Source organism: Colias philodice, chromosome 2, assembly GCF_061535455.1.
Source record: "Colias philodice isolate Cphi_HAF_F1 chromosome 2, ilColPhil1 Martin Lab GWU primary, whole genome shotgun sequence".
Taxonomy (NCBI): Eukaryota; Metazoa; Arthropoda; class Insecta; order Lepidoptera; family Pieridae; genus Colias; species Colias philodice.
Genome location: NC_143087.1, coordinates 5,011,164 through 5,024,360, shown reverse-complemented (window position 1 = coordinate 5,024,360; position 13,197 = coordinate 5,011,164). Strand labels below are relative to the sequence as shown.

Genomic DNA, 13,197 nt, shown 5'->3' with positions numbered 1-13,197 from the left:
ATTTTTTATTAAATGCTCTGAAATTTTGCAAAGGACAGACGATAAAGCCACTGGTCTATATGATGATACCTCACTCGAAGATTTATTTGGTTTCAAAATAGGTATAATTTCTTGAGATTTCCAAGAGCGTGGAATTTTCCCAGAAATCATAATTAAATTTATGAGGTCCAGATAATATTTAAGACTAATTTCTGATAGGTGAGATAAAAAGGAATACGGGATCCCGTCCATACCCGGCGCGGAATCTTTAACACTTGAAAGAACTCCTTTGAGTTCCTCTAAAAGAAATGGAGATCCTATTACAGAGCTATAATTGTGGTCTGAAGGGGAGACAATAGGTAAGGGTTTTTCAATATACTCTGGGGCCGTAGATGGAGCTAGATTATCCATAAATTTATGAGCTAAATCCTTAGAAATTACAGATGTTTGTTCTCTGAAAGCAGATCGGAAACGTCTAATATTTTTCCACACTTCACTTGGACAAGTCTCGGGGGATAATGACGAACAAAAAGATTTCCAACCTTCTTGTTTTTTCTTCTTAAGAAGTGATCGAGTAAAGTTAATAGCTTCAGAGAGGTTATCAAAATTAATACTGGACATGTCATCTGCATAAATTCTTTCCATACGCTTCCTTTCTTTGACTGCATCACTACATTCATTATCCCACCACGGTGGGGAAGGAATTTTCAAACTTTTAGTAGATTTATGTCGGAAAGTTTCATCGGCAACTTCAATCAATATTTTAGCAAAATGTTCAGAGCACGTCTCTTCATTACCTGCATGACTTTCAGGAAGATTTATAATACGTAAATCAACCTTTTCTCTAAACTTATCCCAATTGGCATTGTTCAATTGGTACCTCAACCTTGGCTTTCTTGTTGTGTTATTAGTATTTCCTATAGGAACTGACATTAATAGAGGGAAGTGATCACTGCCGAATGAAGATGCTAAAGGACGCCATGATATGGATGAAGCTAATCCTGGAGAGCAAAGAGAAAGATCTACCGCACTCAGATTTTCATTCATTCGCGTACGTCGTGTTGGTTCACCTGTGTTAAGTATACATAAATTATGCATGTCCATAATATCTAAAAGTTGCTCACCACTACTAGTAGTAATACCACTTCCCCAATATTGGTGTTGGGAATTAAAATCACCAAGCAGTAATAAAGGAGTAGAAATTGATGTTAATAGATTTTGTAAATAATTAAACGTTGATTCTGAATTATACGATATATAAATTGAAATGATTGAAATATTTTTAAAACTAATGCCAACACTATTTACATATTTATTATTGTGCGCTGGTAATATTAGACGTTTAAATTGTATAGACTTTTTGATGAGTATGGCAGCACCACCATACCCATCAATTCTGTCATCACGAATACAAACATAACCTGGAATTCTAAAATTGAGATTTGGTTTTAGCCAAGTCTCGTTAAGAGCGATTATAATAGGATCATGCTTATTTATAATATGAATTAAATCCGATTTCTTAGGAATTATGCTCCTGCAGTTCCACTGTATTATTTTGGAATCCATTATTATTACTTATGCTATCAATTAACTTATACAAAGTGGCAACGTTGGACGGTTTTAAAGTTTTATTTTTTAATAAAGTGTTTATTAAAGAAGTTATAATATCCATAATCTGAGATGTTTCGGTTTCATTATGGACCACTTGATATCCGCAGCCATTTTCAGGCGTAGGAATCTGAGCTTGTCTAATAATATCATTATGAGCAACTTTGTCATAACCCTTTATAGACTTAGGAGGCAATTTAGGTTTTAAATGAAAAGTTTTTTTGTATGAAGAATTTGTATTATTAACACTTATTCTGTTTGGGGTTGATTTAGAAGATGGTGCTATCAATACCTCGCCATATGATTTTGTAATTTGTGGGTAAAATTTGGGTAAAACTGTACATTATAGGGCGTGGAATTTGGGGGTAGTGGGGGGTGGAGAGAGGGGGGGTGGGTACTAGGAACTTCCCCTGTAAAGGGGGGGGCGCGAAAATTAATAGTTTTCGAGATATTTACAAATTAAGTTTTGGTCCGCCTAAAGCAAAGGGGGCGCAAAGTAAGGACTTAGAAAATTTTTGATCTAAAGTGAAAATTGTATAGGTATCATAAAATACATAATTTTTATACAAAACGCTAAAATAAGCATGTTTTATAAAAAAAACTTTTTCTCCAAAATAAAAAATGGCCGAGATATTCGCCCTCAAAGATTGATGATAAAACCTAACCTAACCCTTTCCCTATCTCCTCATGTCTTTTTTATATTGTCTCAGACACTGCCTTAGCTCCGGCGCTACGGGAAGTGCAGCCCTTCCGCCCTTGCGTGACAAAGCACGGTCGCCCGTACTCCACTTCGCAGCTTCAGCTTATTGGTCGCCTTCGGCGACCAGCCTCAGCCGCTCCGCTCCGCACGGCTCCCGAGCTTTGTCACGGCGGGCGAGGGCTGCTCTCCCTCCGCGCCTCCGGCTTTTTACATACACTCTAGGGGTAGGGCAGACAAGACCACGTGGAATTCGGGGTTGACAGCTTCGGTTCTGTGGCAAGTCTTATGATAATGCAATGCTTATTTTAGCGTAACGTTTTTTAGCTAGATTCGGACTTTCGCAGCTTAATATTGAATACATAATATGTATTCCATCATTGAAAAAATTTACATTTTACAATCCGTCATGTATCTTGGTAATTATCAAGTTTAGAGAAAAGTTGCCCCAACAAAACATGCTTTTATTAGCGTAATCTTTACGATAAAACAATAATAAATAGGTGTTATAATGATACCAACTCCATCAAAAATTTTCTAAGTCCTGCGCCCCCTTTGCTTTATGTATTTTTTTCCAGTTCCACATTGATCTGAAGCAATTAATATTAATTATTACTTTACAATAATAGTTTTCAATACTAGTAATATTGCATTAGCTCTTTGATTTGAAATATGATAGATTTAATGTAATAGACATTAGTATGACCTGTAGTTTTTTTTTTGTTTGAGTGGGAATCGCCCTAAAGTCGCTTCTGGCACTCGCCGGCCGCTGCCGCGGCACGCTCGCTTCGCTCGCTCGGCTCGTGCGGCAGTTCAAATGTTAACCTAACACGCTCGTCGCTTCGCTCCTCGCTACCTATTTGTATGCTAAAAGTAAAAGTTTAATAGTTTTGTACAGTTTTAGGGCTTAACAGGAGTACGCACGAAACGATCTCGACTGAAAGGCAGCAAACGAACGGTAACTGAAAATGACGTCGTTATTGTTTTGTTCCACGGTACAAAGCGTACAATTAATATTGGACAGCGCTAGTCGTCCGCTAAACGGATGAATAAAATAAATTAGTCGTCCGATTACCGGATGAAAAAAATAATTTAATCGTCCGATAACATCTATTTATCTATATAGTTAGGTTATCGGGGTTTCTTTAGAGAACTGCCGCACGTATTATAGGTTTTTTGTGGGGGGAGGAGGGCACACGTAGGTATTTGATTTTTTTTGCGCGTCGACGGAGCCCCGCTTCGCGGGGCTCCTATTTCTGTGTAGTTTTTTTTTTAAAGAAACCTAACCTAACCTAACCTAACAGCTAACCTAACCTAAACTAGATTTTTTTTTGCGCGTCGACGGAGCCCCGCTTCGCGGGGCTCCTATTTCTGTGTAGTTTTTTTTTTTTTAAGAAACCTAACCTAACCTAACTTGATTTTTTTTTGCGCGTCGACGGAGCCCCGCTTCGCGGGGCTCCTATTTCTGTGTAGTTTTTTTTTAAGAAACCTAACCTAACCTAAAGGCTAACCTAACCTAAACCTAACCTAACGAATTGAGGGTGAATATCTCCGCCATTTTTGATTTTAGAGAAAAGTTGTTCCTATAAAACATGCTTATATTAGCGTTATCTTTACGATAAAACAATAATAAATAGGTGTTAAAATGACACCAACTCCATCAAAAGTCCTGCGCCCCCTTTGCTTTAGTCCAACCCAACTAGCCTTAGTATTAAAAGGTTATCTAGTAATCCGAATAATCGGACGATTAAATTATTTTATTCATCCGGTAATCGGACGACAAATTTATTTTATTCATCCGTTTAGCGGACGACTAGACACTTCGATTAATATTTTTGTTAAATTATAAATTGCGAATATTAATAATTTTATTTTATTTAATCTATTTTACAAAAACTATACTTAATAATAATTATTTTTAATGTTGTTGTTAAAAAATATACAAATTTCATAAATAAAATTTAAATTATAATATTTTTTTTGTTAGATAGAAATGTTTTACCTGAAATGAAACGCGTTTGACAATCGCTGTAGGTCAATTTGACACTGTCATAACAGTAAGTTCGCGTTTCAAAGATAAAATGGAGTAAAATTTTCCGATTTTCAAAAATTCGTGACTCAAAAACAAAAAGTTTTCGCGCTGTAAATTTCAGATTTAGGTTCCATAGGACAATAGCTAACCACAAAAAAAATTACGACTCTCAACTCCACGCCCTATAATGTACAGTTTAGCCAAAATTTGCTTGCCTCACCATAAGAAATATTTTTTTGAGCCATACATATTTTGATATCTTTTTGCCGTTTATACTCAGGACAGATTTTGTTAGAAGCATAATGGAAACCAGAACATAATAAGCATGACGCACAATCTTCTTCTACCGTACAAGTGTCGCCTGTGTGGTCTTGACCACACTTGTAACACCTAGGTTTGGATCGGCATATATTTTTAGTGTGACCGTATCTACAACATTGATAACATTGGACAGTAGGGAAAATATATAAGTTTACTGGCAAAGAGTTATAACAAACATAGACACGCTCAGGGAGAACTTGTCCGTCAAATGTTATAACGACTGATTGTGTAGGTTTCCAAGAAATAGTACCATTAACATTAACTTTATAATTTATCCTTCGGACCTTAATTATTTTACCACAACCTACTGGGGTGGACACATATTCTTTTACTTCCTCGGGGGACCACTCGGATGGAATGCCTTTAACAATACCAATTCTGGTAATATTGAATGATGGAATTTTTGCACTAAGATTAAAGCTACTCAAATTTTTATTTTTGACAAACTCATTAGCATCCTGTGCTGTTGTGAAAGCAACAATGCAACGGTTTCTGCCTATTTTTTTAATGCTACCAGACACAATGTTTTTTATGTTATTGTTCTTTAAAAACCTTCCAAAAGTAATGGGATGCAGAGTAGAGCCATCGCCGGGTGATGTTTCAGTTCTCTGTACATGAACAATATAAGGGAAGGAATCTGAAGGTACATATTCACACCGACTATCTTGTAATGCAACAGAGTCATGTAATTTAGGATTATTATTAGATCTATTTAGCTTATCACCAACATCAATATTTTCAGTGATCATTGATTCATTTGAATCTTTTGCATGCTTTCTATAGCGTCGTTTCTTTGGAGTACTCTCCAAATTCTGATCTAAGCATGTATTTGTAACAATTGGGATTGTTATGTAACTAGCTACCTCAGGACCGGGGGTAACCAGTCCCGGGGGAATAGGATCCGGAGGATCGTTCATAGAACAATCAGACCGAACCTTACCTCACGAAATTTAACTTTTTACATACTATAAATTAAATATATACAAAAACTTACCTAAATAAACACTAACTATACACAATTAATAAAAAATATACAATTATAAACTATATATACAAAACCAAACTCCACTGATCATATAAAAATTAATTATTTTAACTCAGCCAAGAAAAATTACACCCGCTTCATTCGAAGTTTCCCGCGCTTTTCCCAGCATTCTTCTACGCTTCTACGTATCAATTCTCGTATCAATTGGCCACAGATAGTATAAAATATATGACAACAAATTGCAAAAATTCATGAACGTGTCGAGTGACGAGTGTTGAATGACGTATGACTTCAGGGTTCGATTTCGTATGTCCTATTTTATAGGTTATAAATTTGTTTAATCTTAGGTGAATTATAATCTAGGATTTGAACAATATAATGGCAGAAACTTCCACTGAAAAGTTATCAAAAAAGTGAGTATTGTGTGAAAGAATTATAAGCACAATATGTTTACCTTACGGACGGTATCAGTTTTACCTGGTGCTTTAATGTGCAGAAAAAGTATATTTTACAAACAATTAAATCAGTTATATTCAACACTAAATCCACGGTTGGTTTTTTAATAATTCCTCTTAATTGTCTAAACATTGAGAAATTCATTTTTATGTCATTTACAGCGAACTGAAACGGCGTTTGAAAGCCGAACAGAAATTAAAAGAAAAAGCTGAGAAAGCTTCTCAGCAACCTATAGTAAATGTAGAAAAGAAATCATCAAAAGCGGAGGAAGAAATAAGTCCTAATGAATATTACAAATTGAGATCTGCTGCTGTGGCAGCCCTTAAGAATGCTTCAAAGGAAGATCACCCATATCCTCATAAATTTACTGTAACAATTTCACTGGAGGAGTTTATTGAAAAATATAATAATTTAAATAGTGGGGATGTTCTCGAAAATGTTACTCTGTCAGTAGCTGGCAGAATTCATTCTATAAGAGAGTCTGGTGCAAAACTAATTTTCTATGATTTAAGAGGGGAAGGTGTGAAGATTCAGGTTAATTTTTATCTTATTGTATGTAATACATAGATAAACATGACATTTAAAAATAAACTTATTATTTTTTAATAGGTAATGGCTAATGCAAAAATGTATGAGTCTGAGGAAAAATTCATACATGACACTGATAAATTAAGAAGAGGTGACATTATTGGGTGTGTGGGTCATCCTGGTAAAACTAAGAAAGGAGAGTTATCTATTGTTCCTAAAACAGTGAAATTGCTCTCTCCCTGCCTTCATATGTTGCCTCATTTACATTTTGGTCTTAAGGACAAGGAAACTAGATTTAGGAAGAGGTATTTGGATCTCATATTAAATGACAAGGTAAGTAATATGATGTCAAATATATTTGTTATGCTAATAATAAATAGAAAAATAATACGAGAACCACATATTTGTTCTTAAAAATTGTTCCCAGGTGAGACAAACGTTTTACACAAGATCAAAAATTATTTCATATGTAAGAAGATTCTTAGACAACCTTGGATTTTTGGAGATTGAGACTCCAATGATGAACATGATACCAGGAGGAGCTACAGCCAAGCCCTTCATTACACATCACAATGATTTGAATATGGATCTGTATATGAGAATAGCCCCAGAGTTGTATCACAAGATGTTAGTTGTCGGTGGCTTGGATCGAGTCTATGAAATTGGCAGACAGTTCAGAAATGAGGGTATCGATTTAACCCACAACCCTGAATTTACAACTTGTGAATTTTATATGGCTTATGCTGATTACCATGACTTGATGTCCATTACTGAAAGCATGATTTCTGGGATGGTAAAGAGCATCCATGGTAGCTACAAGGTAATCCTCTTTTTATCCTACTACTATTATAAAGGCGAAAGTTTGTAAGTATGGATGTATGGATGTTTGTTACTCTTTCACGTAAAAACTACTGAACCGATTACAATGAAATTTAGCACACCTATAGAGGGTAACTTGGAATAACACATAGGATAGGTTTTATCCCGGAAATCCCACGGGAACGGGAACTATGCGAGGTTTTCATTGAAAATGTGGGCGAAGCCGCGGGCGGAAATCTAGTTATTAATAAATCTTATTTTAAAATTTGTACCAAGAATTGTAAGATAAATGATGAAATGTTTTAGGTGAAATATCACCCTGATGGGCCAGAGGGTGAAGAAGTTGAGATTGATTTTACTCCACCATTTGCTCGGGTTCCCATGATTGCAACACTTGAAAAAGAACTGAAAGTTAAAATGCCAGCAGCAGATCAACTTGATTCAGCTGAAGCCAATGCATTTTTGAGCCAACTTTGTGAAAAACATGAGGTAAGGTCAGATTTAAGAAACCTTAAATTATATAAATGAAATGGCTTTATAGAAAATATTATTTTAATAAATTTAAATAACTATAACTCTAATATACCATTAGGTTGAGTGTCCACCACCCAGAACAACAGCAAGATTATTGGACAAACTGGTTGGTGAATTCCTTGAGGAGAAATGTATTAATCCAACCTTTATATTAGATCATCCTCAAATTATGAGCCCACTGTCTAAATATCACAGAGATATTCCAGGACTCACTGAAAGGTACATTTTTGTTAAAGTATTAAAAGCATCACGCTGAATTACATTCAAGCAACTTGAATATTGATGACCTTTACTTCACTGATAAATGGCTATTGTTTGCATGGTAACTAAAAATTATTTTATGCATTTATTTATCAGTAATGAGAAAATGCTGCATAACTATCACATAAACATATTACAGGTATACAATGCTTGTAAAATACAAGTAATATAAATACACTAGATTTCCGCCCGCGGCTTCGCCCGCGTTTTCAAAGAAAAACCCGCATAGTTCCCGTTCCCGTGGGATTTCCGGGATGAAACCTATACTATGTGTTAATCTACCCTCTATATGTGTGCTAAATTTCATTGTAATCGGTTCAGTAGTTTTTGCCTGAAAGAGTAACAAACATCCATACACCCATACTTACAAACTTTCGCCTTTATAATAGTATAGACTACAAGCCCGCATATGAAAAAAATATGGGTCAAATGAACCACCAGGGGTCATATCTAGAACGAAAGAAGAGCAAAAAATAATAAGATTCATCACTATGCCGTCACTTGTAAGCTGTCCAACTGAGTGCAGATGAGAATTGAAAAGTACAGGTAGACTCGGTAGATTTTGGTCATATATTTTTGTACGGCATTCTTAACCATCGATAGATCCATTAAAAATAATAAGAAACCGCTCAGTGCCGTACAAAAATGTTGGTCCACCAAGTCGGAATTTTAATTTAATTTCCGAGAGTTACCGGGGGTAAATTTGGTCATTTGACCATGTACGGCATCTGTGTCATACTATTGCTATACTGCTTTTAATCCATTATTCCGCAACGCCGTACAAAAATCATGGGGACAAGGGGAAAAAATCGAGAGTTGCAATCCCCTCTCTTTCCCCACTCCAGGGGGTCATTTGACTAAGTACGGCTTCGGTTCCAAAACATTATCTAGCACTCAAAAGTACTATTAAAAGCAATGCCGTCAAAAAATAATTGTTCTTTTAAATGTATACCAATAATCATCTTAATTTCATCGAATTCTTGATATAAAGAGCTGTAAGGTCATTTGACCCTGTACGGGAACGTTTTTTTTAACATGATATTGTAAAATTCAATTGTTGTATACTATTGCCGTTCAAAAGAAACCGTTCTAAAAAAAGTTATAGAGAAATGCAAAACCAGAAATTTTGTTAAAGTTTAAACATCGTAGATTAATGAAATATAATAGTTTTCTACACTTTATTCGTTGTTTTAAATAGTATTAACATAGATAAATTAGGAAAAAACGATGCCGTACATTTTTGTGCAGACCACATCTTTTAGGCTGATGAAAGCGACGAAAGCTACAATTTTAAGGGTGCTTTATGGCCATTTGATACAGTACGGCATTAACATATTTTTACCCAACTACGGCAAAGCAAAAGGAGGGTTATGGTTTTGACAGGTCATGTATGTATGTTCATCTATTCCCTCGTAACTTCTAAACTACTTATCAGAATTCGACAAATAACATATCATTAGAAGCATCTGAATTGTTCACTGGATAACCAGCGACCAGCTAGCTAAAGGTTATATGGGGTTTCACAAAATCTAATGTGGCGCCCTCTAGTGGACAAAACATACAGAGTAAAAAAATAAAGTTAAGATAAATATGCCGTGTTTGGTATCATTTGAAAGCGCTTTACTTGTACATTTTGAATATGTATATAATACTAGCATTTGCTTGTGACTTTACCTGTATTCATGGGCTGATTGCATATAATTCACATCTTTTCGTTCATAGCTTTTTTATTAGTTCATCAATTTAACGGAGTCCATTCCACTTGACTCCGACTTTCCAAGGTGATAATTAACCACCTCGAGCTTCTTAATATTAATGTATATTTATATTTTATTATCAAAATATAAAGCAAACATTTCGTTATATGGGTTTTTTTTATTTTCAGATTTTTGAACCAACGAAAATGTACGGCACATGAAAAAATATTATCTATGCATAAAATACTTTAAAAATAAATTTATTTCGTGTTGTGTCAAATGACCCCCTGGAGTGGGGAAAGAGAAGGGATTACAACTCTCGATTTTTTCCCCTTGTCCCCATGATTTTTGTACGGCGTTGCGGAATAATGGATTAAAAGCAGTATAGCAATAGTATGACACAGATGCCGTACATGGTCAAATGACCAAATTTACCCCCGGTAACTCTCGGAAATTAAATAAAAATTCCGACTTGGTGGACCAACATTTTTGTACGGCACTGAGCGGTTTCTTATTATTTTTAATGGATCTATCGATGGTTAAGAATGCCGTACAAAAATATATGACCAAAATTTACCGAGTCTACCTGTACTTTTCAATTCTCATCTGCACTCAGTTGGACAGCTTACAAGTGACGGCATAGTGATGAATCTTATTATTTTTTGCTCTTCTTTCGTACTAGATATGTCCCGTGGTGGTTCATTTGACCCATATTTTTTTCATATGCGGGCTTGTAGTCTAGTAGTAGGATACTAATTTTTAGTCTTAGATAAAAATATCTACTTTTAGGTTTGAATTGTTTGTTATGAAGAAAGAGATATGCAATGCATACACAGAGTTGAATGACCCAGCAACCCAAAGGGAGAGGTTTGAACAGCAAGCCAAGGATCGTGCGGCTGGCGATGATGAAGCACCACCCACAGATGAAGCTTTTTGTACTGCTCTTGAATATGGTCTTCCCCCCACTGGGGGTTGGGGGCTAGGTGTTGATCGCCTTACTATGTTCTTAACGGACTCTAATAATATTAAGGTATGGCATCTTTGTCCAAGTTGTAAATTATTGAATTGCATGTTATAGTTTTATATACTACTTTACATAATACTACAGATGAAAGAAATAATCTATACTAATATTATAAAGCTGAAGAATTTGTTTGTTTGAACGTGCTAATCTCGGGAACTACTGGTCCGATTTGAAAAATTCTTTCGGTGTTGGATAGCCCAATTATCGAGGAAGGTTATAGGCTATATATCATCACTCTACAGCCAACAGGAGTGGAGCTACGGGGGTAAAACCGCGCGGGGAAGCTAGTTTATCAGATAAAAAGAATAACTAATTTGATAGACATACATATTTTAATTTACATTTTGATTAACTTTACAGGAGGTACTGCTTTTCCCTGCCATGAAACCTGATGATCCCAATAAACACAACACAGAGGATGGTGAAGCTAATCAAACCCCTACTCAGAATGGAGCATAATTTGATTGCATTGATAATTTTGTGTTTCATCGAAATTTGTAATACTAACCAGTAATAAATATACCACATTCATTCTAGTTGTTTTATTTGATAATTATAAAAACAATAGTTTGTATACCTTTACTATGTGAAAGTACCTTTATTCAGTATATTAAATATTACTTAAATACTAGTTAAACCTTATAATAAATTACTCTGGATTATCATTCAATATCTGAGTTGAATTATAATGTTCTCCTAAACTGTACATATGCCGATGATAAGTAATTATCAATGAAGGTCCAGGGTACTCTTCTCCCTGTTCAATAGTTTCAGGGCCAGTGGCTTGAATAACAGTTATGGGACATTTTAAAATATTTGACAAAGCTCTTATTTCTAGTTGTCCACCCCAAACTTTAGTGTTACATATTTTATCACAGTATTCATTGAATTCAGTATCTGTCAGCATTTCAAATGTATCTGGATTAGTTAAGAAAGGTAGAAAATCATCTTTATTACTTCTTATATGGGTTGCAACATTACTTCTTAATTGTTCAACTGTAACACTAGAATCTTTTTTAACAGTCAGTTGGTGTGAAATTGCTTTGTATAAACAGTCTCCATCAGATGGAATGGAATAAATTGTGAGCCCTCTTTGTTTAAGCCGGGAAGAAATTTCTTGAATTTCTATATTTCTATGTCCATGCAGATTTTCTTTTTCTTGTAGCTTTATTTGTGCTTCTCGCTCTCTCTCCTGTTGTAATTTTTTGTCCCTACGTTTTTGGGCTTTAGACAATTTAGTTTTTGTACCTTCTTCATCATTGTCATTACTATTTATTTCTTCAATTAAATCTTCATTATGACATTGTTTTTGCGATTCTTCAATCTCTTTTTTATGGCGAATATCAATGTCCATTTCTAACCTAGCAATTTCAGCGGTTAGTTCTTTTTTCCTTGATTTATCATTTTTAGCAACTTTTTTTAATCCCTGTATCTTGGCTTGTAGTTCTTTTCGCTCTTTTTTATGTCTATCCTCAATTGATAAATTGCTTATGTCGTCAATATTATCTTCCATATTATTTTGATTTTATTAATAAAGCTTATTTAGCGATGCCGGTATTTAAGACAAAAGGCACTCGTATTATAAATTAATATACTCATAAACTAACCTTCACATAAAACAGAAACTAATTACTAAACCCACTTTCTGGTCATTAAATTATTTGCTCTATGATTATTTGCCATAATAAATTATCTATTAAATGTCACGATGCGCAATGTGCTAATTTTGACATTGACAGTGATTGACATTTCACTTTTGCTTATGGCTGGTTCACACTTTGATTAGTGCGAGTGCAGGTGATGAGTAGTACTACGTGTGGACAGCGACTGTTTAGTGCGAGTGTTTAGTAGGCTGTGTAGTAAAGTGAATAGAAGCGTGTTCTATTTTTTTGCGAGTGGACTGCGAGTAGCCACGTCCCGCGCGCCCTCCCTTCCCCCTCACTCGCAGCGTGCCTGCACTCGCACTAATCACCTTCACTCGCAGTCAATTGGACACTACTCGCACTACACACCTGCACTCGCACTAATCACCTGCACTCGCAGTCAATTGGACACTACTCGCACTACACACCTGCACTCGCACTAATCACCTGCACTCACACTAATCAAAGTGTGAACCAGCCATTAGATATCGCCTCAATCTCGGCCTCAAATCTCAATAAAATTATGCACTCTGCCTGTGCACTCTGCTGTAATGATCATATCATATAATCATAGGGCGTGGGCGGTGGTTAGCCGAATAACGTGTGTTTTGAA

The 13,197-nt window shown here is 35.4% G+C and overlaps 3 protein-coding genes across 4 annotated transcripts; 1 reads left to right on the top strand and 2 right to left on the bottom strand.

Annotated features, from left to right (window-relative positions):
* Nucleotides 1-759: 759 nt before the first annotated feature.
* LOC149490394 (uncharacterized) lies at nt 760-5,554 on the bottom strand. The gene is made up of 3 exons (XM_089709787.1): nt 4,518-5,554; nt 3,258-3,321; nt 760-1,879 (listed from the first exon to the last, which is right to left on the bottom strand). Exons 1-3 carry the CDS (start codon nt 5,552-5,554, stop codon nt 1,499-1,501), a joined length of 1,482 nt encoding a protein of 493 aa, XP_089565913.1. The 3' UTR covers nt 760-1,498.
* Nucleotides 5,555-5,881: 327 nt separating this feature from the next.
* Nucleotides 5,882-11,472, top strand: LysRS (Lysyl-tRNA synthetase). 2 transcript variants are annotated; one of them, XM_089704262.1, is made up of 8 exons: nt 5,882-6,035; nt 6,240-6,612; nt 6,688-6,939; nt 7,034-7,426; nt 7,732-7,914; nt 8,018-8,178; nt 10,707-10,947; nt 11,302-11,472. In XM_089704262.1, the coding sequence occupies exons 1-8, from the start codon at nt 6,001-6,003 to the stop codon at nt 11,398-11,400; spliced, it is 1,737 nt and encodes a 578-aa protein (XP_089560388.1). In that variant the 5' UTR covers nt 5,882-6,000; the 3' UTR covers nt 11,401-11,472. The 2 variants fall into 2 exon arrangements, with proteins under 2 accessions (XP_089560388.1, XP_089560381.1); XM_089704255.1 differs by having other exon boundaries at nt 6,032-6,172.
* Nucleotides 11,469-12,615, bottom strand: LOC149490392 (deubiquitinase OTUD6B-like). The gene has a single exon (XM_089704442.1). The coding sequence runs from the start codon at nt 12,452-12,454 to the stop codon at nt 11,591-11,593; it is 864 nt and encodes a 287-aa protein (XP_089560568.1). The 5' UTR covers nt 12,455-12,615; the 3' UTR covers nt 11,469-11,590.
* Between the last annotated feature and the right edge of the window lie 582 nt (nt 12,616-13,197).